This window comes from Notamacropus eugenii, chromosome 2, assembly GCF_028372415.1.
Source record: "Notamacropus eugenii isolate mMacEug1 chromosome 2, mMacEug1.pri_v2, whole genome shotgun sequence".
Lineage (NCBI taxonomy): Eukaryota > Metazoa > Chordata > Mammalia > Diprotodontia > Macropodidae > Notamacropus > Notamacropus eugenii.
The window spans coordinates 78,120,095-78,144,278 of NC_092873.1; the positions used below are offsets into that span (position 1 = coordinate 78,120,095).

General features: G+C 41.3%; 1 protein-coding gene across 2 annotated transcripts in view; it reads right to left on the reverse strand.

Moving 5' to 3' along the window:
- Window positions 1-24,184, reverse strand: part of DNAH2 (dynein axonemal heavy chain 2) — a 127,023-nt gene that overhangs the window by 45,676 nt on the left and 57,163 nt on the right. For both annotated transcript variants that reach the window (XR_011974069.1, XM_072641134.1), the window contains exons 20-33: window positions 17,904-18,096; window positions 16,096-16,296; window positions 15,828-15,984; window positions 12,855-13,029; window positions 11,695-11,858; window positions 11,296-11,457; window positions 11,041-11,144; window positions 5,554-5,710; window positions 5,280-5,362; window positions 4,999-5,179; window positions 4,546-4,684; window positions 3,393-3,610; window positions 3,038-3,139; window positions 2,473-2,598 (exon numbers count right to left, since the gene is read on the reverse strand). Coding sequence is in view for 1 of the 2 variants with exons in the window: in XM_072641134.1 (XP_072497235.1) it covers window positions 2,473-2,598; window positions 3,038-3,139; window positions 3,393-3,610; window positions 4,546-4,684; window positions 4,999-5,179; window positions 5,280-5,362; window positions 5,554-5,710; window positions 11,041-11,144; window positions 11,296-11,457; window positions 11,695-11,858; window positions 12,855-13,029; window positions 15,828-15,984; window positions 16,096-16,296; window positions 17,904-18,096 (2,162 nt within the window). In the remaining variant the exon portion in view is untranslated. The remainder of the gene's footprint in view (window positions 1-2,472; window positions 2,599-3,037; window positions 3,140-3,392; window positions 3,611-4,545; window positions 4,685-4,998; window positions 5,180-5,279; window positions 5,363-5,553; window positions 5,711-11,040; window positions 11,145-11,295; window positions 11,458-11,694; window positions 11,859-12,854; window positions 13,030-15,827; window positions 15,985-16,095; window positions 16,297-17,903; window positions 18,097-24,184) is intronic.

The following is a 24,184-nucleotide window of genomic DNA, read 5'->3' on the forward strand; positions in this document are numbered from 1 at the left end:
CCAAGTCTCTCTGAAATCTTCTTGTTCATCATTTTTTATAGTGCAATAGTATTCCATTACATTCATATACCACAATTTATTCAGTCATTCCCCAGTTGATGGGCATCCCTTTGATTTCCAGTTTTTGGCCACTACAAAGAGTGCTGCTATAAATATTTTTGTACATGTGGGACCCTTTCCCACTCTTATGATCTCTTGGGGGTACAATCCTAGAAGCGATATTGCTGGGTCAAAGGGTATGCACATTTTTGTAGCCCTTTGGGCATAGTTCCAAATCACTCTCCAGAATGGTTGGATGAGCTCACAGCTCCACCAACAATGAATTAGTGTTCCAACTCTCCCACATCCTCTCCAACATTTGTCATCTTCCTGTTCTGTCATGTTTGCCAATCTGATAGGTGTGATGTGGTACCTCAGAGTTGTTTTGATTTGCATCTCTCTAATCAAAAGTGATTTAGAGCATTTTTTCATAAGATTATAGATATCTTTAATTTCTTCCTCTGAAAACTGCCTGTTCATATCCTTTGACCATTTATCAATTGGGGAGTGACTTGTATTGTTATACATTTGACTCAATTCTCTATATATTCTAGAAATGAGGCCTTTACCCCTGAGATTAGCTGTAAAAATTCTTTTCCAATATACTACTTCCCTCTGAATTTTATTTGCATTGGGTTTGGTTGTGCAAAAACTTTTCAGTTTAATGTAATCAAAATTATCCATCTTGCACTTCATAATGGTTTCTATCTCTTCTTTAGACAAAAATTCTTCCCTTCTCCATGAATCTGATAAATACACTATTTCTTGCTCCTCCAATTTGTCCATGATATCAATCTTTATACCTGGATCGTGTACCCATTTGGACTTTATTCTTGTGTACAATGTCAGGCATTGGTCTATGCCTAGTTTCTGCCACTCTGTTATCCAGTTTTCCCAGCAATTTTTGTCAAACAGTGAGTTCTGATCCCAGAAGCTGGGGTCCTTGGATTTATCAAATAGTAGATTGCTATACTCGTTGCCTACTGTGTCTTGAGTATCTAGCATATTCTATTTGTGTAGCCTTCTGTTTCTTAGGCAGTACCAAGCAGTTTTGATGATTGCTGCTTTATAATACAATTTGAGATCTGGTAACACTAGGCCACCTTCCCTAGCATTTCTTTTCATTCGTCCCTTTGATATTCTGGACATTTTGCTCTTCCAGATGAATTTTGATATTATTTTGTCCAGCTCTAAAAAATAATTATCTGATAGTTTAATTGGTATGGCACTAAATAAGTAAATTAATTTAGGTAGAACTGTCATTTTTATTATATTGGCTCAGCCTACCCATGAGCAACTCTGATGTTTTTCCATTTAGATCTGACTTTATTTGTGCAAAAAGTGTCTTGTAATTGTGTTTATATAGTCCCTGGGTTTGTTTTGGCAGGTAAACTCCCAAATATTTTATAGTGTCTATCCTAGCTTTAAATGGAATTTCTCTTTTATCTCTTGCTTTTGGACTTTGTTACTAATATATAGGAATGCAGAAGATTTGTGTGGGTTTATTGTATAACCTGCAACTTTGCCAAAGTTGTTTTTTATTTCAAGTAGTTTTTCACTCAAATCTCTGGGATTCTCTAAGTATATCATCATATCATCTGCAAAGAGTGATAACTTAGTTTCTTCTCTGCCTGTTCTTATTCCTTCAATTTCTTTATCTTGTCTAACTGCTACAGCTAACACTTCTAGTACCATATTGAATAATAGCGGTGATAATAACATCCTTGTTTCACCCCTGATATTATTGGAAATGCATCTAGCTTATCTCCATTGCATATAATGCTTGCTGAAGGTTTTAGGTAGATACTGCTTATTATTTTATGGAAAGTTCCCTTTATTCCCTATGTTCTCCAGCATTTTTAATGGGAATGGGTGTTGTATTTTGTCGAAAGCTTTTTCTGCATCTGTTGAGATAATCATGTGATTTCTGTTAGTTTTGTTGTTGATATGATTGCTAATGCTAATAGTTTTCCTAATATTGAACCAGCCCTGCATTTCTGGTATGAATCCTACCTGATCATAATGTATTATTCTCGTGATAAGATGTATTCATTTTGCTAAAATCTTATTTAAAATTTTTGCATCTATATTCATTAGAGAAATTGGTCTATAATTCCTAAACTCCTATTTCAGGACAACCTACTCAGCCTAGTTCTAAACCTCCCTCTCTAATGGCATAGCAGGATTGTACTTGGGTCACTGAATCACCACTAATAAATGCTGACTGATTGACTGATTCCCAGTGGACTGGGAAGTTCAGTCTAAATTCTAATCCTGGCTCTGTCATTCTCATAACCTTAGACAAGTTATTTCTCCTTGCTGGACCTGAGTTTTCTCCTATCTGGGATGAGATCAGAGGCTTATTTCCTCATTTTAACTCTCACCCCTTCACCTTTCCATTCCCAGTGGGCCTGGATGTTATATCAGATTCACCTGGCCAGGCCATTCCTTCACCCACTTATCTCGCTTGTTAAGGAACTTTTTGAGGGCAATGCGGCTGTTCCGGAGCAGGTCCCTCAGGGTGTTTCGCATGGCACGTTCAACATCACAGAGCCAACCCTAGGCAAGAGAATGAACAGAAGATGGGGTTCAAGTGCATAAGGCTTAGCAAGGGATGAAGAGATCTACAGGACAGTATGCCTAGGTATTGGGAAGGGAACAGAAGTTAGGGACAAGGAGAGAGGAGACAGAACCAGAGCTGGAAGACAAGTCCCCATGGTCAGAGGAACCTAAACAAGAACAGAAAACAGTATGCCTGGGTCTGTGAGGGAAATGGAGGCTGGGATACAGGGGTGTTTATGTCTCAAAAAAACCCCAGGCCTGAAGAAGAACCTAAATGCTGGAGGACTCATTAAGAAAAGTCATACATGTCTTGTCCCCAGTTCTTAGAAAGAATAATTCTACTTTCTTTTCTAGAGTTGTTCTACCTCTAAAAAGACAAGTGAAGGACTGAGCAGGAAGAGGAATCAGCTTGGTCTCAAAGCTTTTCCTCACTTACCTCAACAGGTCCTTCCAAAAGTAGGGTGTGGAGAAAATCAATATATTCTCCATCACCCGAGAACATTCCTATGGCTTCCCACTTGCTGCTGACTCCACCCATCTGTGAAAAAGAGAAGCCATCAACTACCTCTCTCTTACTCCCAAAGCCAGACTACCACAGAGGGCATCTGGGCATTTGCAAGCTCACTGTTGCCTCATCCCTGAGTCCTGAAGAGTCCTCCTCCACCCTGGAAAGACCCATCCCTCACTGTTCACGGTATCATGAATATTTCCTATTCTTCCAGAAAGGAATTGACTTCTCTGCCTTGGTACCTCCCCACTCCCATCATCATCATTTGACCACCAGTGCTGACCTTCTGCATTCGTAGTGACTTAATGTTGTCAAAGCATTTTTTGAGGTGGGGTTGCACAGCTTCTGGGTTTCGGGACTGGCCCAATATCTCCAGCAGGTCGTCATTGGACAAAAAGTAGAAGCGTGGGAAGACGTGGCGCTTAGTCTCTAAGAACATGTCCAAAGACTTCTGGATATTTTCTAAGCCTGTGTTCATCTCTACCAGTTTGTCTAGGAGGCCTGGGGAGAGGATCAATGAGTAGCATCTGCTTTATAATATGGATATAAGGCCTTCACTGCTGAGAGTTCAGGAGACACCTCTCCTAACTCTTTGAAGACAATAGATGCCACAGTAACTGGGATCTATAGTACCCACTCTCCAGGTTACCACTTCTTCTCCCCAGCCTGCCCCAATTTCTTTATGACTACGTTAGTCCTTGGAATAACTCTCATTCAGCCAAAACACCTTGAGTCATCCCAAGGTTCAATGAGAATCAAAAGATTCTGTCCTTCCCTAGGCCTTCAAGGAGGAGTCTGTACCCTGCAACCTTCTTCTCCATCCTTATTCCCACACATCAATGATGAAACAGGACTACAATTTCCATTGTCCCTTCAAGGTCCTCAAAATTGTAACAAATAAGCTGCTGAGATAGGGTTAGTGTTAAAGTGTCCCCCTCAAATTGGTTGTTTCATCTCCTTTATATTCCTTTCTCTGAAAAAGGTATGGGTAGGTGGGAGCTGGAATAACCTAACCCTGGGCTTAAATTCTGAGATGTGTTGAGAGGCAGAATGTTCAGTCAGCCACAGCTGTTTGCATTACTGAAAGATTATAGAGAGATGGCTGAAGAACTTCATACATTCAACAAAAGAAGTTATTTATAGGCTGTGTGCTTAAAAATACTAAAGCACATATTACTATTCAGACATTTTAGTCATGGTCTAACTCTTTGTGATCCTATTTGAGGTTTTCTTGGTAAAGATAATGGAGTGGATAGCTATTTCCTTCTCCATTTTGCAGATGAGAAAACCAAGATAAACAGGATAAAGTGGCGTGCCTAGGGCTTGTACCTGAGAAATTGCACAGTACAACTACTCCACCTTTAAACATAGCATATCCAAATTGGGGACTGTAAACTACTGGTCCCATGGAAGTAGAAGGCCTATAGGATCCATACCTGGATAATGGGTGCTACGGAGGGCATTGTTGTCTTTGGTCATCCGGTCCATGATTATTTTCCAATTTTGGTTAATTTGGTCAAAAGAGGCTGATTCCTGGGGCAGCTGCTTACGGATGTCTTCTCCTAGAAAAATGTTCTAGGGAAACCAGGAATGAAATGAGTCATATTCCCATCCCCATTGCTTCTTAAATCTCTGCTCAGGTTTGAGAGGGAGGAAGAACAGAAGAAAGTTGGGAGGGCTAAAGTCCATTTCTGTAAGGGATAGAAAATGATAAGTCTAAGCTTAGGATTGGTGCAGGGAGGGAAATGGGAATGAGGATGACGAGGAGAATTGGGGAGGGCACTTGAGGGAAATGCCAATGCTTAAGAGTGGCTAGGGGATGGGAGTGCGAGCTGATACCTAAGTTCCAAGAGGGGAAGAGAAATGGGAATGAAAGCTTGGTTTCTGACCTCTAGGTATAGCCACTGGCGCTGGACAGTGAGCACCATCTCAATGACCTCTAGGATGAGGGAAAGGCAACGTTCCCAGAGATCCACTTCTTTTTCAAATGCTTTGACAAAACGTGATGCTTTCATGGTGGACAGAGCCACTTGGTTATCCTCCAATGCCTGGAATACATCTTCTGTGCCTCTGGAATGGAAAGAGACATATATATCCCATTCCTATTTGTTATACCTTGGGTCCCACACACCAACTCTCGTCCCTGGACTGGCTTCTGGCATTGTCCTACCTGAGTCTGTGGTGGCCCTTGTCTTTGTAGGGTACTATGTCCAACTGAGTTACATCCCAGGTCTTGGCAATATTTTGTAATGCCTACGTGGAGAAAATGGAAGACTTAAAAACTTAGTTCCCAAGTTGCTAAGAAGAACAATGAAAGAGAGGACAAACCAAGGAATAAGAAACCAGATGCCTGGGTTTCTATGAGGGGAAGGAGACAGAATAGCTGGAGAGGTGGTAGTACGGGGGAAGTGGGGTGAGGGTTGTCAAATATCCAGGTTCCATACCACTTCTATAGCCAGTTCTTTGGTGGCTGAAGCAGAGATTTCCCCAATCTTTTCCACATGTTGATCCATCCCAAGCTCCACAATCTGTTCCAAAGTGAAGCTCTCTGATTCTTGATCAAACACCCTCTGTATCTCATCTTTCACCTGATCCCAGTGCCTATAGACACAGGTAGGGAGTTCTGAGCAAAGGGCTCAGAGCCACAGACAACAAAGCACTTCCCTGGGAAATTATTAGGATTGTCCACATTTCCACCTTCCCAAGGGATAAAAAGACATTTTATTAATTAATACATTCATTCAACACACATTGATTCCATGGTGACTACATATACAGAACTGTGTTAGATTCTATGAAAGATAAAAAGCTGGGGAAGACATAATATCTGCCCTTAAGGATCTTACAATCTAGTAGAGGAGTTAAGAGAGAGAAAAAAACACATAACTACAATACAAGGCAGAATAAGGCACATTTTGTGTGGTATTAACAAAAACACTATGGGAATTGAGAAGAGAGAGAGAGATTACTTCTGTCTGGAATGATTTTAGGGAGGTTTCATAGAAGTCATTAAGTCTGGACCTTGAAGGTTGAAGAGGATTCCATGGGCCAAAGGTGGGGATGGAGGGCATTCCAAATAGAGGTAATAAAGATGTATGGAATCAAGATTGACAGGAACAGAGCACATTTGAGAAGTGATGAGTAGATCATCATTTGGCTGAACCAGAGGAGTCACATAAGGGAATGAGAAACATAGGTTGGGGACAGACAACAGAAGCCTTTGGACACCAGGTCAAAGAGTTTGGGTTTTATTCAGCAGGCAACAGGTAACCACTGAACATTGTTGAGCAAGGGAGTGAAATGACATGTATTTATGGTACAGTGAAAAGAACCTCAAAATTAAGTTTCAGAAGACCTAGCTCTAGGCCCAATTCTCCTCCTTAATGATTGAACAATCTCAGATGAGTCATTTAACTGACCTAAGCCTCAGTGTTCTCATCTGTAAAATGTGAATGCCAAGATGTCCTACTTATCTCAAAGAACTTTTTGACAATCAAATTGAGATGTGGTATTCTTCTTATTCATTCCAAAGTTTAAACATTTAGTGAGTGCCCACTAGTTAGTCAGTCAATAATCATTTATTAAGCACCTATCATGTACCAGGCATTATGCTAAGTACAAAAAAAGTAAAATAAAGTGTCTGCCCTTGAGGATCTCACAATCTAATAGAGGGGACAACATGCATAACAACTATGAACCAAAAAAACCCCTACATGTAGCTCAAAAAGAAGATCATCAATAGAGAGAAGGCATTAGACACAAGGCACTGTGTACTTAATGCTAGGATGCAAAGACAGTCCCTACCAGCGTGAATACAGATAAATAAACAAAAGGCAGTTGGAGGAGGGAGAAAGATGCAGTAACTAGGAGAATCAGAAAAGGCTTCCTGGATGAAGAAGAGACTTCATCTTCCTTTAAGACTCAAGTCCCTAATTTGAGCCTTAAAGGAAGCTAAGGCTGAGGTGAGAAGACAGCATGTTCCAAGTGTAGGGGACGACAGCCTGTCCAAAGGCAGGAAGTTGGGGATGGAAAATGCTAAATTTTGGAAACAGGGAGTGGACCAAAGTGACTTAGAACAAAGAATTAATGAAAGAGAGGAATGTGAAATAATCTTGGGAAAGTAGATTGGAGCCTGATTACAGAGGGTTTAAGTACCATAACAAGGATACTGTATTTCATTCTAGAAGTGATAAGGAGCCCCTCAAAGTTTTTGAGCAGAGAAGGAGCATGGTCCCCTCAAAAGAAATTGAGAAGTTTGGAGGAAAAGTGGATTTAGTGGAGAAGGTGATGAATATCATTTTGGACATGTTTAATCTGAGATGGCAGTAGGACAGCCAGGTAGAAATGTCTAACAGGCAGCTGGTAATGCATAACTAGAATTCAGGGAAAAGATTATGATTTAAGAGAGAGATTTGTGAGTCATCTACTTAAAGATGATAATGGGGCCCATGAGAACAAATGAGCAAAGTAATGCTTTAGGAAGATTAATTTGGTGATAGCAGATACAATGGACTGGCCAGGGGAAGAAAGCAGAATCCAAGAGATCAATTAGGAAGTTATTATTTAATTTAAAATTATAATATAATAACATCCTCCATACCAGAGGTATCAAACATGCCACCCACAACATTACTAAGTGGACCTGAACCAGATTACTTCCTCTATGAAACCTTTCCTGGTCCAAAGAAAGACCGTTTCCCTTCAGACCTCACTTTGTTTTGTATCCTAGGTTCAATATTGAGGTCTCTTCAACTATCTAAGTAACTATATTTAAATGCTCCCAATTCATGCTTCCAACCCAGAGAGGATTTCCTCTGGTAACATCAGAATTTGTTTTGTATATCTAGGTCAAGAAAGAAAGAAGAGAGGAAAGAAGAGAAAGAAAGAAGGGAAGGAGGGAGGGAGGAAAGAAAAGAAAGAAAGAAGGAAAGAAAGAAGGAAAGAGGAAAGAAAGGGAGGAAGGAAAAAAAAAAAGAAAAAAGGGTGGCCCTCAGCCACCTATGCAAGCACTCAAAGTAACAAGACATCAAATATAGGACAGGTTTTATTTAACTCAATGGCAAATGCAAAAGATTCATTTTGTTGTTGTCCAGTCAGTGCAGTCATGTCTGAATCTTCATGACTCCACTTGGGTTTTCTTGATAAAGTTACTAGAGTGGTTTGCTATTTCCTTCTTCAGCTTATTTCACAGATGAGAAAACTGAGGCAAACAGGGTTAAGTGACTTGCCCAGGGTCATACAGACTGTCAGTATCTGAGTTGGATTCCAGGCCCAGTGCTCTATCCACTGTGCCACCTAGTGCCTATATATAGGTTGCTTTACATCTATCTGTTTGCATGTTGTCTCCCCAGTTAGGATGAAAGCTTCTGAAGGCCAGAGACTGTCTTCTGTCTCTTTTTGTATCCCCAGAGTCTAGCATAGAGCCTAACAGCCCAAAAGACTCATACCTGAGCCCATAAACAGTCAAGAAAAATGCCTCTGTGGGAAGATCTGTGTTTCCCTTTGTAAGCCTTCACTATCTACAGAAAGTGGGAAGGGATAGGAAAGTTTTTCTATTTCTTGATAAGTTCTCCTTGTCTCTTTTTAATGCCAATCCAAGGGCCAGCCAAAATATACGAACTTCATCAACTTTTTAATCCAGGAGTCAGTAATAAAACCCATGGCTACAAATGCCCAAAGTTTAGGAAATAAGAAACACAAAGAGATAAATTTTTTCTCACACAAATCACTCAGAATTGGTCACAGGAGAAGGGTATATGTTGGTATATTCATGCTTCATGCACGAATTTGTGGTGCCAGTGGGACCTTGGGTAGAAATATTCAATATATAGTTGGAAATAAGGTGCTAGAGCTCAAAAGAGAGGTCTGAGCTAGAGAAATAGATTGGCAGTAAACTGCATGAGGTGACATTTGAAGTTAAGAGAGTGGAAGAGAGAAAACACCTACAGGGAGAGAGAAGAGATAGAGGGCCAACGACAACACATTGGGAAATGCCCACATTAAATGGTAGGGAAAGAATCCAATAAAGAAAGATCAGAAAGGTTGTGCCATGTATTGGCATTTCCCTTGATATTTTTCCAAATAAAATTATTCCAATAAGAAAGGAAAAGAAAGTATTAAAGAAAAGACAATGGGAAAAGAAAGGGCTAGAGGACTCAAGAGTATCAAATGTTTCAGAAGTCAAAACAATGAGGACTGAGAAATAGATGCTGGAGATGGTGATTAGGAGGTCATGAGTGATCTTTGAGAAAGCTCTTTTGTGATGTGGTGGGGCAAAATCCAGGCTGAAAAGGAATAAAAGAAAAAAAAAAGAAAGGATGGTAAAGAAGTGAAGACCACTCTTTCAAAAGCCTGAACTGTAGAAGGAAGCCTGGAAGAAACGGTCCCATCTTCTGATCACCATGGTGATCCCATGGGCCATGAGAAGTGATTCACAAAGGAAGAAGGGCAGGGCAAATCTTGGGATACTGGCACAGCAATCTTTTTGGGGGGAGGTACAAGATCCTCATAAGAGGAATAGAAGGATAATATCTATTTTTTGCCTTTCTTTCTTCTCTCTCTTCCTCTTTCATCTTTCTAATTCAGATCTCCAGAAGCAAGATGGCCAGCAGTGCAAGAGGTAGAGACAAAATGAGAACTTTAGGAGCCAAATGGGAACTGAAAAAAAAAATGCTTTGCCACCAGCAATGTCAGTCAGAATCCACTGCAGTGCCTGGGAAACTACTGTGAATCCTGTGGTTGACGAACTTCGGAAAACTTCCTTTTCCCCCACTTTCTTTTAACATAAGAACCTGACATAGGCCCCTCCTCAGTTCCTTTTCACTAGCCACAGTTGTACATAGTCTATAAATGTTCCCATTGCACCAAAGAAAGCTGGCATGACAGAAAGTTTATAATGTCTTTTGCATTTTAATTATGTTATTAAAGTTTTATAGTCACAGCCTACCAAGTATCTGAACCTATGGGTGCTGAAGGAAATATCTCTAAGGGGGTGAAAGAGACATAGAAATAAGCTACAATTATAATAGCTAATGTCACATTTTCATATTTAACTAAATTGGAACACTGGATCGAAGAAAAAAATTCTGCATACTGTACACAGGAAGCCACCTGAACTCATTCTGCCTATCAGTGTCTGTCAGAAGACTTCTAGCTTGTGAACAGGCATGGTGAACCTAGAGGAATAATTTGTAGTGTCCCCTAACAGGTGACCCCCATTGCATTCAGGACTAATTGATTAGATTCTTACCACAGATATGAAACAATACTCCAAGTGAATACCATACTACATTGCATTTACATTACCACTAGCTTCCCAGATATTCCACAAACAAGACACTCCATTGTCTCAACTTTGGGCATTATCTGTGGCTGTCTGCTGTGCCTGAATACTCTCTCTCCTTTGCTCTAACTACTGACCTCCTTGGCTTCTTTTAAGTCTCGACTAAAATCCCACCTTCTATAGGAAGCCTTCCCTAATCCCTCTCAATTTCAATGCCTTCCCTATTATTATATTTATCCTGTAATATAGCATGCTTTGAATATATCTGTTTGCAAATTGTCTCCCTCATTCAACTGAAAGGTCCTTGAGACCAGGGACTGTCTTTTGCCTCTTTCTGTATCCCAGAGCCTAGCATAGTATCTGGCACACAGTAGGCATTTAATAAATATTAACTGATTGATGTCACATGTTGGAGAAAAGTGATAGAGGAAAAAAAGGATAGTAACTAAATGGCATAGCAGGGTTAAGTGAAGGTTTTTATTCAAAATGGGAAGATTTGAGCATATTTTTTGGCAGAAGAAAAGGAGAGAGTAGAGTGGAAAAATTGTTAAGAGAGAGAGGAACTAGGTCCCAGAGGAACCCAGAAGGGCTAGGATCAAGAGCAGAGGTGGAATAATTAACTTCCACAGCTCCCTACCAGCAATCTCACCTATCTCGGAGAGCTGGGTTGCGCAGATCTGAAATGAGGGGCATTGTACGCTTGAACTGCTCAATTTTTGATCGAGTTGTCTCAATGATTTCCCAGTTTCGGTCCTGAGCAGAAACAAAGGTAATCAAGCATATGAGAATGTCCTCTTGAGATAGGGGATCCAAGTTCTCTCTTTGACCCCTCTCTTTGACTCTCCCTTACATCCTTTACAAAGGCAATCCTGCCTTCTCCCCACCATCTCCCCACTCCACAAACCTTATACTCCTTGCCCAGCCTGGTGAGGCGGCGGTACAGCCCATGAGCCATGTTTTCCATGGCCTCTGTCTGCAGTGTCAGGAACTGGCCGGTCTTCCACTGGCTCCAGTTCTCTTCCCAATCTCGTGTGATCTCCCACACCTGCTGCAGGGCATCAAGCTCCTATTTGGCCAAGAAGAAAGAGAGACTTCAGAAAGGTAACTTTCTCCCTGGTCCCTTTTTGCTCTTCAAGTTGCTTCTTTTGCCCCTTTCAAGTATAAGAACATTCTCTCCATTTTCCTTTTTCCCTTCTCTGTTCCCTTAACAGCTCCCCCAAACTCTTCTTTAGCCTAGCCTTTTTCTAAACCTCTTAAAATAATTCTGTCCTTATTTCCACAGTGGTCTAAGCTAGCACCTTACCTTTTCCAGGCTCTGTAGGTCTTTGGAAGCAGGTTGTTCAATCTTGAAGATGCCCAGGTTGGAATGGAGAGTATTTTCTTCATCCCTCATGGAAGCCAACATTGCCCGCACAGCTGCAATTTGGTCCAGGGCTGCCGAAAAGCCCACAGTGCTAGTAAAGGGACCTGTGAAGAAAAGAGAGAGATGCTAGGTTCAAGGATCTGCAACCTTCCTCATCCCAGTGATAGGCTCTCCTGAGAGCAGAGAGGCTGTTCCTGAGAGGAGAAACCTCATACAACTGTCATCAAATGGCGAAGTGATGAAGGAATCTGTGGATACCTGTAGTAGTAAAGACAATGGTTAAATAACAAGAAGAATCACCAGGGGAAATTACATAAGACAGGAACAGGTACAATACAATATTTAGATATGGGGGAGTGTGTGCAGAAAAGACTGTATGTGTTTCTCCTTTCTTTAAAATTCTCCTCATTTTGGACTTGACTTTTATACTGCATTTCCAACAGAGACTCAGCTTTAAGCACCTCCCTTTCCCTCCACCATCCCCCAGCTCTTGCTTCATAACTCTTGATCCCCCTTCTGATGGGGTATGGGCCCTGGGGAAAAAAAAAACCAAAACAACCCACAACTTTCCTTGAACTTTCCCACGTGGCCCAGGTCCCTGGTATTTGCCTGGGGCATCCACCCTTTCCCAGTTAATCCTTTCAACTACTCATTCTAAGTGGCTCTCTTTGTACCTGGCCCCACTCTAGCTGTCATTCCCTGATTCCATCTAGGCCCCTTCTCTGTTTCCAGACTACTTGGCCATTCCTAAAACACATCCAGATCTTCTCATAGTCTTATTATAAAAGGTCCATCTTGCCTCCATTAAAGTGCTCAGATTCAATCTGGCACACTTGTCCATGCAAGTGTCACAAATGCTCATATTCCTGAAAAGTCTGGCCAACGGTGCCGATTGTTAAAATCTCGTCCACCCCAACCAGTGTTTTAATAAACTTTATCTCCCCTAGGAGACAACACCCCTAGACTGCAACACTTCTAAGACCCAAGTGTCTAATTTCTCAGTTTGATCTCATTCTCTCTCTCCCAGGGTTTGAACCAAAATCTCAGGATGGAAGAAGGGGAACAGGTTAAAATTGTGGATCCTCAGGACCCTGAGGCACCTTTGCTCTCGAAATCCTCCAGAAGGTTACGGGCTTTCTTTTTGAAGTCATCAGCTGAGTGAATGAGGCCTGTCTTGAACTTCTCCTTATGCCGTTTCAACATTTGCTCACTATCCAACAAGACTTGCTGGAAGGAAACCCATTCACCATTCAAGCTCTCCAGCATTTCTAGCACCTGTGGATGATACAAAGGCAGGGATGACTCATCCTCAGTAAGCCTTGCTTTGGTTACCAATTCAATGCCCCTTGTCTGCTCTTCTCTTTTCAAAGACACAAAGAATCTGAGATTTGGGAGAATCCAATCTAATCCAATCCACACTGGAAAAAGAATACTCTTTGTATACCATATCCAACAAATGGTCATTCAGACTTTATTTGAAGGACTCCAATAAGAGGGAGCCCACTACTTCATGGGTTTGCTACTACCTTCCACTTTTGGAAGGCTCCAGTTGTTAAGAAGTTTTTCCTTTTTCAAACCTCAATTTGTCTCTTTGTAACTGCTCATTGTTCTGCCCTTGGGCCATGAACAGTCCATTACTATTAATATTATTCCATGTGACAACTTCAGGATACTTCAAAAGAGCCCTTTGCCCCTTTCCAAATCATCTTCTCAAAACTAATCATCTCCAGTTCCTTAGGCCAAGCCTCATATGACATGGATTGTCATTGATATCATGGAAAATATGGCTCTCACCCAGAGCCATCACGAAGCTGAGAGCTTCATGTATGAAGGCAATAGAAGAAGGGAACAAGGAATGAATCCAGTTCCTATACTCATGGAACCCAGTTGATGCAATTGCCATATGGCCTTTGGAACATGTATTCAGTAGCTGGATTGAGTCTGCAAACTACATGAATAAGGAACCCCTTTGATTGGCTGTGGCTAAGTGAATGGATGGGATATGCAAGGAGTATATTCAAAAGGTAGTAGTTGACCTTATAACCCTTCTTCTTCAGGACACCTTCCCATTTGTGTTCCAGTGAGAGAAGAAAGACAATTGTATAAGGGGAGGAAACTTGGGCCCTCCCCATCTAAGGGCGACCTATACTGAGTACTCTAGCCTCATTCTTCAGAGGAAGGCCAGCAACATCACCCCTGAAGTGTTCTAGGAGAACGCTTAGTTATCTCTTCTCTAATGCTTTGGTTCAAGTCCCCATTCTGGTGTGGTTCCACCTGACTGTTAGCTACCAGTGACTCCCAGTTCTATTTAACCAATTAACGCCAATTAGCTTTCTTAAGAGAATATTTATTTAAAAGACACAGTGAGCACATGTAATCTGACTCCTAACCAAGCTGGCTGGAGGAGGATCAGTATGTTGCTTGCTGCCTGTGGAATGTCATTCTGAGTTAGTGAACAGGGAAATTTCCCAAAGTCTATAGAGAGAGGTAAGTTGGAAATCAGAGAAATACTAAGGTGTCTGTTCATATTCCTTGGACACTTATCTGCTGGGGAATGGATGGATAAATGATCAAAGGATAAGAATAGGGAGCTTTCAAAGGAAGAAATCCAAGCTGACAACAACTGTATGAGAAAAAAAAATGTTCTAAATCACCAATACCCACACTCAGAGAAATTTTCATTAAAGTAACTTTGAGGTTCCACCTCATAACGATCAGGCTGGAATAGATCACAGGAGAGTAAAATGACAATTGTTGGAGGCACTTAGGGAAAAACAAGCATGCTAGAGCACTGATGGCGGAGCAGTGAAGTGGTCCAGCCATTCTGGAAAGCAATTTGAAACTCTGCCCAGAAACTGGCCGAACTGTTGCATACCCTTCACAACCCAGCTATACCACTAGGCTTATACCCCCAACTGAATCAAAGAAAAAGGAAAATGATCTATACAGACAAATATATTTATAGCAGCTCTTTTTGTGCAGCTAAAAATTGGAAATTAAGCGAGTATCCTCCTATGGGGCAATGGCTAAACAAACTGTGAAATATGAATGTAGTGGAATGTTATTGTGCCATTGGACAATTTCAGAAGAAACTAGGAAGATCTTTATGAACTGATGAAGAGAAAACTGAGCAGAACCTCAGAGAAGAATTTGTACAATGACAACAATGTTACAAACTAACTTTAAAAGGCTTTGGAACTCTCTTCAAAACAATGATAAACCACAGCTCCAAAAGAATGAAGATCAAACATCCTACTCACCTCCTGAGAAGTGATGAACTTAAGATGCATAAAGAGACATACATTTTCAGACATAGCTAATGTGAACAGCTAGGTGGTGCTACGGTTGGAATGTTGGGCCTGGAGTCGGGTCTGAGTTCAAACATGGCCTGAGACACTTACTACTAGCTGTGTGACCTTAGGCAAATAAATTGACCTCTTTTTTTTTCCTGTTTCTTCAACTGTAAAATGGGGATAATCACAGCGCATACTTCCTGGGGTGGTTGTGAGAATCTAATGACATAATAATTACAAAGCACTTAGCACAATGCTTGGCATGTAGTTGGTGCTATATCAAAGTTAGCTACTATGATTATTCTGTGGGATCTTGTTCTGCGGGACACTGCAGCTATGATATTAAAGAACTTGTTTCTCAGGTTTATTTTTAAATTTGTTCAGTAGGTGGAGAGGGGTAGTGAGAGGGAGAGATTATTAAACAATACTTGTTATTTGAAAATTTTTTAAAAAACAAACTACAAAAAAAGAAAGGCAATTAGAAAATTATTAAATAGATCCATTTTATGCATCTGTTACCAAGACTCATTTCTTATTTAAGTAACATGCCCTTCTTTTATTAAAGTCATGAATGCCCCATGAGTATATGAAAACGTGTTAGCATTCTCATTGTATATCTGAATCCTACAGCTGGGATCCAAGTTCAGTCAAGACCAGTCAGTATGTATTAAAAACCAAAATTAAGACCAAAAATAAAAAAGCTAACTAGGTGATCTGTGTCTGGGATACTGAGAGATACGTTTCACAAACCCTGAGGGAACACCACAGTTGGAAACTTACACTCTCTGGTACTTGAACCTCATACTTTTCCAAAATGGTGAACTGCTCATGAATGGGAGGTATCTGGCTTTCCATATTGGCCAAATCATGCTGCAGAGTCTCCATGAGCTGAAGGCTGACCCCGAGTTCCTCCAGGGTCTGGGGTGGACGACTGATTCTGAGAAAGGTAGAGAGGAGAGGTTGAGTAAATGGAATGCAGAAGGCCGGTCCAACTCCCCAGTCCTCATCCATGAGGCTCCTTATCCATCCCAGCAGACTGGATGCTTACTTCTCAGCATTTTCACTCAGATAATTGTGCAGGTCCATAAGCCGCCCAGCAGCCATCTCTTTAAGCAGTGTAGTGAACTTGTTCTGCCATTCATTACAGTGTTGCACCAAAGAGAACTTGAGATGGGAACAGTCCAGAAGCACAAACTGGATGTTAAGCACCGTATCTTCCTTTTGCACATTATTGGCCACCTCCGTATATCTGTGGAAGCCCCACACCGCTGTGACCACCCTGCCTCCCAATGCCCCCCCCTTTCCCCTGCCTCCCAATGCCCCCCCTTTCCTTTTTCCCTCCTCCTTTCTCTCTTCTCACCTCTATTCCGATTTCATTGGTTTCCCCTCTGTCACTGCCCTTCCACGGATCTCTCTTCCCAATCCCAGCTCTCTTCTTGTCCCTGCTAATTTTTATCCCCACCATGCTTCTCTCCCCCATCCTGTTATCTTCCTAATCACTCTCATTGACATCTTTCCTATATTTTTCCTCTGCCTTTCATTTCTTCTTGCTTTCCCTCTTTCTTTTTTTCTTACCTTCATTGTTCTGTTCCCTCTGAGCTTCATCTTCTCTTTTTTCTTATCTCTTTTTAGTTACCTTCTGCCCCCTCCCTGTTCCTTTCATTTTCCTCTCTCCATCCCCTTTCCTAGCGTTCTTATTCTCTCTCTCTGTCTGTCTGTCTCTCTCTGTCTCTCTTTCTTTCTTTCTCTGTCTGTCTCTCTCTGTCTGTCTGTCTCTCAGTCTCTCTCTCTCTGTCTCTCTGTCTCTCTCTCTCTCTTGTCTCTCTCTCTCTGTCTCTCTGTCTCTGTTTCTCTCTCTCTCTGTCTCTCTCTCTCTCTCCTCTCTCTTCTTTAAAAGACCTAGAGTGAGAAGAAATGGGAGGGAGGTGGAGGCAAAGTAGCTGAGAAGATACCGTTATCTTTTTACATAGGCTATAGCTTCATGGGCTCACCTACTTCCCATACCCTGAATCAGGCCCTGCCTCCCTTATCCTTTTCCTTCCTGCATGAAATTCACAATGTATCTCCCAGGCCTCACGGCCACAATCGCTATTGCAATGACAATGGCCCCCTCTAGGGTTTAGGCGAAGGCTAAGGAACAGTTGCTGTCTCCAGGCAACCACAGACCTCTGCCAGGGAAATCAGAGGAACCGATTTCAAATGAGGTGTTTCTCTTCTGAGACAATAGGGACAGGGGCATGGTGGGGAGGGGGGACGATAAGAGCAGAAAGAGAGACACATCAGGCAGACACGCATGCGTCCCAAAGACCTAGAGTGAGCTGGTAACAGAACTAAGAGTTTTTCTTATCTCTAATTTTTCTTCTCTGAACCCGGTCCAGAAGTACTGTCCTGTCTCTCAGACTTTCACACATTATTTTCAGTCACTTTGCTCCTAAGTTTGCAGACCTTTGACCCAACTCTTCTCCTACATAATGGATTCTCTTCTGCCTAGCTTCCCAATTCCCTGATAGAACACTATAGAATCCTAAATGGCTATCTCCTCATCCCCAAATCTTTCCAAGTCCTCATATATTTTATATATATTTAAAATATATTTTTATATGTATATTACATAACATATTATATATGTAGTTATATAGTATATATATTGTATCCATATGGTCATATATGTATATATTACTTATTATTGTATTCCAAGTCCTTATATATTTTCTGATAATTAACGGATCCAATTCCCCCAGTTCTTCGTTCTCCTCTTTAAGCTCTCCCCTATTTTAGCTCATATCTTGGCCCTGGGCTCTCTTCCCAAGCTCTGGCTCTTTTAAAGACTGGGGGATTTTCAGACCCAACGCTCACCTAGCAATGTCAGCATCAAAGGAGGACACAGGTGGATTGAGGCGCTGGTAACGTCGGATGAAGGAGTCCTTGTTGATCTCCCAAATTTCCCTGTATGTGTCCCAGGTCTTGAGGTAGTTCTGGAGCAAGCTTGCGTTGGTGGTCATTCCCCCACTGATTTGTGCTTGGATCTTCTTGATGTCCTCATCTCGCTCTATTGAGGAAAAAAAAGGAATGCTGAGGACAGACAAGGACTGTTAAAGGCTACTTGGATTGAAACTGAGTAAATTAGGCCAGAAAATTCCATTAGGCACATATAACTAGTTTGGGGATATCTTGGCCTATGATGCCCACCGTCTGTAACAGTCAATTCTGTACAATGTTAAGTCGGTCTTATATTACCTTCGTTCTCTTAATTCCTAGCAAAATCATTTTAAAAAGTCAATCTCTATCTCCTCGGTGAATTAAGGGGATGATCCTTCTATCCCCATAGGACAATAATCCTATATGTCTTTGGCTCTTTGTATGTAGCCAAGAAAACGTCAAATCAGGTAATGAAGAGTCAGACACCACTAAACAACAACCACCTCCAAATCAGGCCCTCTAACCATAAAAGTACCATAGTGTTCTATCCTGGGCCTTCTCCCTCTATACAACTTCATTTGGTGATCACATGCTCTCTCACAGATTTAATTACTAGCTCTGTGTTGATGATTCTTAAATCAGTTTCTCTGCTGACCTCCAATCTCACATCTTCAACTGCCTTTCAGATATCACAAACTAAATTTTCAGTAGACATCTTAAACTCAATATGTCCACAATTGAACTAATCTTTCCTCTAAACCCTTCTTTGCTCTGACTTTGCTTATTACTATAGAGTGCAACCCCATCCTCCCAGTCTCTGAGGCTCACAACCTAAGAGTCATCCTGAATTCCTTACTGTCTCTTATCCCCTATATTCAATCAGCTGCCAAGTCTGACAATTTCATCTTTGCAACATTCTTGAATACACCCCCATCTCTCCTCTGATAGTCACCACTCTGGTGCAGGCCCTCATCACCTCATGCCTTGATTATTATAATAACCTGCTGGTGAATCTGCCTGCTTTGAGTCTCTCTTGACTCTAATCTGCTCTCCATTCAGCCACCAAAGTAATTTCCTAAAACACAGGTCCAACCAAATCCTATTCAATAAACTCCAGCATCTCCCTATTGGCTTCAAATTAAATACAAAATACTGTTTGGCATTCAAAGCCCTTTATAACTTAGCTCCCTCCCTCCTTTCCTCTCTTCTTACACCTTACTTTCTGTCATGTACTCTTCAATTCAGTGACACTGGCATCCTGTTTTACCCTTAAACAAAAAGACACTTCATCTCTTGGATTGAGGCATTTTCTCTGGCTATCTCCCATGTCTGGAAAGCTCTCCCTCCTCATCTCCATGTCCTAGCTTCTTGGGTTTCCTTTAAGTGCCATCTAAAATCCCATTTTCTAAAGGAAACCTTTCCCAACCACCATTAATTCTATTTTTTCTGGATATAGCTTGTTGGTACATTTGCTAATTGTCTCTCCCATTAGACTGTGAGTTCCTTAAGAGCAGAGACTATCTTTGGCCTCTTTTTGTATCCTCAAGTGTTAACACAATACCTGGCATATAGTAAGTACTTAATAAATGTTTATTAGTTAACTAACTGAAAATAGGCTAGGAAAAATCTACGGACAAGTTCCTGCAGTCTTCGGCAGCAGCGGTAGGATAATGGGAAGGACCACAAGGCCTACAGCCAACATTAAAGAATAAAGAAAAAACACAGGTGAGGCTGGATATGTGGGGCTGAGTCACAGAAACATGTAACCTCAGAGCTGGAAGGCCCTCAGAAGTTATCTAGTCCAACCCATATAAACAAGAATTCCCTTAAGAATGTACCCCAAAAGGTCATCTAGCTTATACTGGTAGATCTCCAGGGATTGGGAGCCCACTGCCTCCTGAAGCAGCCCATCCCACTCTTTTATAATTCTAATAGTTAGCAAGGTTTTCCTTTACATCAAGCTTAAATCTGCCTCTTTGCCGCTTCTACCTATCGTTACTATTATTATTACATCAATCAATCCAAGTATTTATCAGCTGTTTACTATGTGCTAGGTACTATGCTAGGCACTGGGTACAAAGACATGAGTGGCTGGAAAGGCAGGACAGGACCTTGATAGAGAAGAGCTTTTTTATGCCAAGCAGAAGAGATTATCTATAATATGATTTGGCTATCTGTAGATTAGAGGAAGCCACGAGAGTTTATTGAGGAGAGTGATATGATCACACCTGCACTTTGGGATAATAATTTTGGAAGCTTCATGAAGGAGGGATTGCAGTGAGGACTAGTAACTTGAGGTGGTATGGTACCACAGTGTAACAGTAATTTAAATGGAAAGATCTTTCTCATTAAATAATAGGCCCATATGATCTGTTTAAATCACCTAGAAGCCTATGTCACATGTGGCAAGAGGAGCTTGCTGACGAAGCAGAACAGGAAAGGTGGAGTGGAACTGAGAGGAAGTGAGTGGGGTCAGGTCACGCAGGCCAACTGACACAGTGTGATATTTGATAGTGAGAAGGCCCTGGCTGAGGGAGGGGAGGTTTGAGAATGGCTTTGTCCCCTGCTGTGATCATGTTTATTAACTTCTTGGTCACCATGACGGATTTTGCTTTCTGGTTCTGAGATTTGGCTTTCTGGTGTTTAAATAAATGTTTTTCTTCTGCCTTCTATATGGAGAGTCTTTTACACTTGGCAACTGAGAACTATGCTGGCAAATTCATAGTCACCACCAATGCTGTGAATGTTGCGTTGGCGATATATTTGGGGTCATGAACAGGATTGCAAGGTATAAAATCTCTATTTGGAGGTAGAAAGGATTTAGAGGAAGACATTAATATCCCATGACGGGAGGATTTACCATATTCCTCACTAGCAAGGGAATGGGCTAAAAGTACTGGACCCTGTGAAAACTGGTAAGCGAGGTTACAGGAGGGAGAACCTGGAGATTTGGAAAAGTGTTTGCAAAGAATACCAATAAGACCAGGGAAGGAGTTGGCAAGGGTAAGTAGGAGAGGCTGGATTTTAGTAAAGGCTTACCATATTATGTATAGAAACAGAGATGAGCTGTTTAAGGAAAAAATTCAGATGGAGAGTACAAGAGCAGTCTGAGGGGGTCTCAGGAGGAAAGAAAGATTGTTCATTTAGCTCAGAAGAAGCTGAAGGCTCACAAAAGAAATGCACATCTAACCTTTGTGCAGACCCAGTCTAGTTGCCACAGTGATAAAGGAAGTGAAATAATTTTAGAGGAAGAAATTTCTCAGTCAGGGCATGCCCAATAGTGAGGCGGAAACAAGCAAACCAAGGAGGTAACTCTGTTTGGGGAAATGACTGATGATTTTACTCAGCAGGAGGTCACATAAATTTTGAGTCAGTTCACCCAAAGGATGGGAGATTCGTTAATATCTTGGATGGTGAGAATCAGTGATGACGGAGCTGGAGGAATAGCTATAGATCCCATCAACTGCCTGAAATTTATAGGTATTAGTCAGAATCCTTTTGTACAGCAAATTTTTAGAGATTGCAATATGCAAGGACGTAACAATACAACTAATCTGTTAACTCTGGCTGCAGAAGGCTGCAGTAGGCAGTATCCTAATGACTCTGTAGCCTAGTGGAGACAGACCCTAGTATTCACTTAGGGACTGTAGAAGAAAATTAAAGGAGGAGGAAATGAAGACTGCCATAATGACCAGAAATGGTCATTACTATGATACTCTCTTTGGAGTTTACCATAGGAATATAATAGTGAAGATGGCTCCTCCTACTTACAAGCACTTGATTTTGACCCTAATAATTGGGGAAATAGGGCACCCTCTTTCAGAGGTGCTGGACAAGATTTCACTGTTAGGTGATTTAGGAGACTGAGGAAAAGACAGCATTGCTAGAGAAAGAAAAGTAAATATCCAGCAGATTCAAAATCAGAATAAATTGACAAGGACAGAATTGTTTACTGCTCTATCAGGATAGATTTTAGAAGCATAGATGGTATTCCAACTAATGAACTATACAGAATGTACCAAGAAAAGGGACTTGACACTAGACGAAATAGAGAAGTAAGTACTGCCCCTACAGATCCTGCTGAACCATTGCATCCAAGTTTGTCGCATCTTCAGGGGGAATAGGAAGTTGGCTAAACCCCACCTCAGATTAGGATTAGAAACTTGAGGAATACATGTATTGGCTGGAGTGATAGATTCTAATTATCAAGGAGAAATTATTGTAACATTCCAAAATTTAGGTGATGAACCCTTACAGTTTTGTAAAAATGATAGATAATTTCAAGTGATTATTATTCCTTGTGAAAGGAGACCACTTGTGAAAACTTACCCTACTTCTGAAATAACTAACAGGAATTGAAGGATTGGGTTCTACTGGTAGAATAAAATCGGGAGCTAAAGTATGGGTAAAATGGAAACAGAATAGCATTCCAAAGGCTGTGGAAATTATAGCACATGGGAAAGATAATCATGTAACTGTTGTTTATTCAGGAGAAGATGATTACCAAATTGTACCCTTAACTCATATATTCTACGACGAATGAGGCTGTGATAGTGGGTTTATGGACTCCAGAACCACAATTGACCCTATAGCTACCCTGCTTCTGGTCATTGTTTCCTTATACTTTTATTTTTGTTTGTTTGTTTTCTGACTTTTCATCTGTTAAACTTGTTTGCCAGATTTGTTTCCTATAGGCTTAGTACCTTCCACCTGCCGATGCTTGATCTGCAGAGCCAGGTATCACCTCTTATCCGTGACAGTGATGTGTCATCTCTGGACCTGAAGTTGACCAGACTCTAGATGCCAGCTAAAGAACTGATCTCTCAAATGGGACCTCTTGGGGCAGGGACAGCTCTGCATCCAAACTCAGCAGGAAGTAGTTGTGGAAGAAGAGACCTTCACTCCTTACCCCATGATTTTGGGCCCCTTTTGTTGAGGGGGAATGACGAGGTGCTTGTAATACCAGTTGCCCCGCTGACCGATATAATGAATATGAAAGATATTGGGGTTGAATGTAATAGTAATTTAAATGGAAAGATCTTTCTCATTACATAATAGGCCCATATGATCTGTTTAAATCACCTAGAAGCCTATGTCACATGTGGCAAGAGGAGCTTGCTGACGAGGCAGAACAGGAAAGGTGGAGTGGAACTGAGAGGAAGTGAGTGGGGTCAGGTCACACAGGCCAACTGACACAGTGTGATATTTGATAGTGAGAAGGCCCTGGCTGAGGGAGGGGAGGTTTGAGAATGGCTTTGTCCCCTGCTGTGATCATGTTTATTAACTTCTTGGTCTCCATGACGGATTTTGCTTTCTGGTTCTGGGATTTGGCTTTCTGGTGTTTTTCTTCTGCCTTCCATATGGAGAGTCTTTTATACTTGGCGATTGATAACTATGTTGGCGTATTCATAGTCACCACCAGTGCTGTGAATATTGCCTTGGCGATACACACAGAAAAATTGTCACTGCCTTTAGTATCAAATATTTGCAAAATTTGCAAATATTTTCAAATATTTCCTTTTGACCTCTCTGGCCCTTGGTTTCCTCATCTATAAAATAAAGGGGTTGGATATATGGCCTCTGAAGTCCTTTCCAACTCTAGATCTATGGTTCTGTTCTTCAGGACCCTCTCTAGTTGATCAATGGCCTTCCTCAAATGTGATGCCCCAAACTGAATACAATCATTTCACATGTAGTCTGACCCAACCATACTACAAGTAGAACTGCTATCTCCCAGATCTTGGATATTATTCCTCTAAATTCAGCCTATGATCACTTTAACTCTTTTCACTGTCACAACACATTGTTGATTCAAATTGAGCCCCATGGCAGCAAGATGATACAGAAGATTATGGTTGGACCTGGTGTCAGTTGCCCTGACCTCAAACACTTACCAACTGTGTGACCCAAATCACTTAACCTTGGTCTCCCTCACTTTCAGAAAAAATAAAAACAAAAAATAAAAATCTGCCCTCAAAGAGCTCATAATCTAATGGAGAAAACAAGAGTCAAGCAATGCTGTACAAACCAGATAGACAGAGAGATAGCTCTATAGATACAGATCTATTTAGTGTAGATAGCTGGCAAAGTAGATAGGCCTGGAGTCAGGAGGACTCATCTTCCTGAGTTCAAATCTGGCCTCAGACACTTGCTTCTGTATGACTCTGGGCAAGTCACTTTGGCTTGTTTGAGTCAGTTGAAACTGGCAGACTACACTA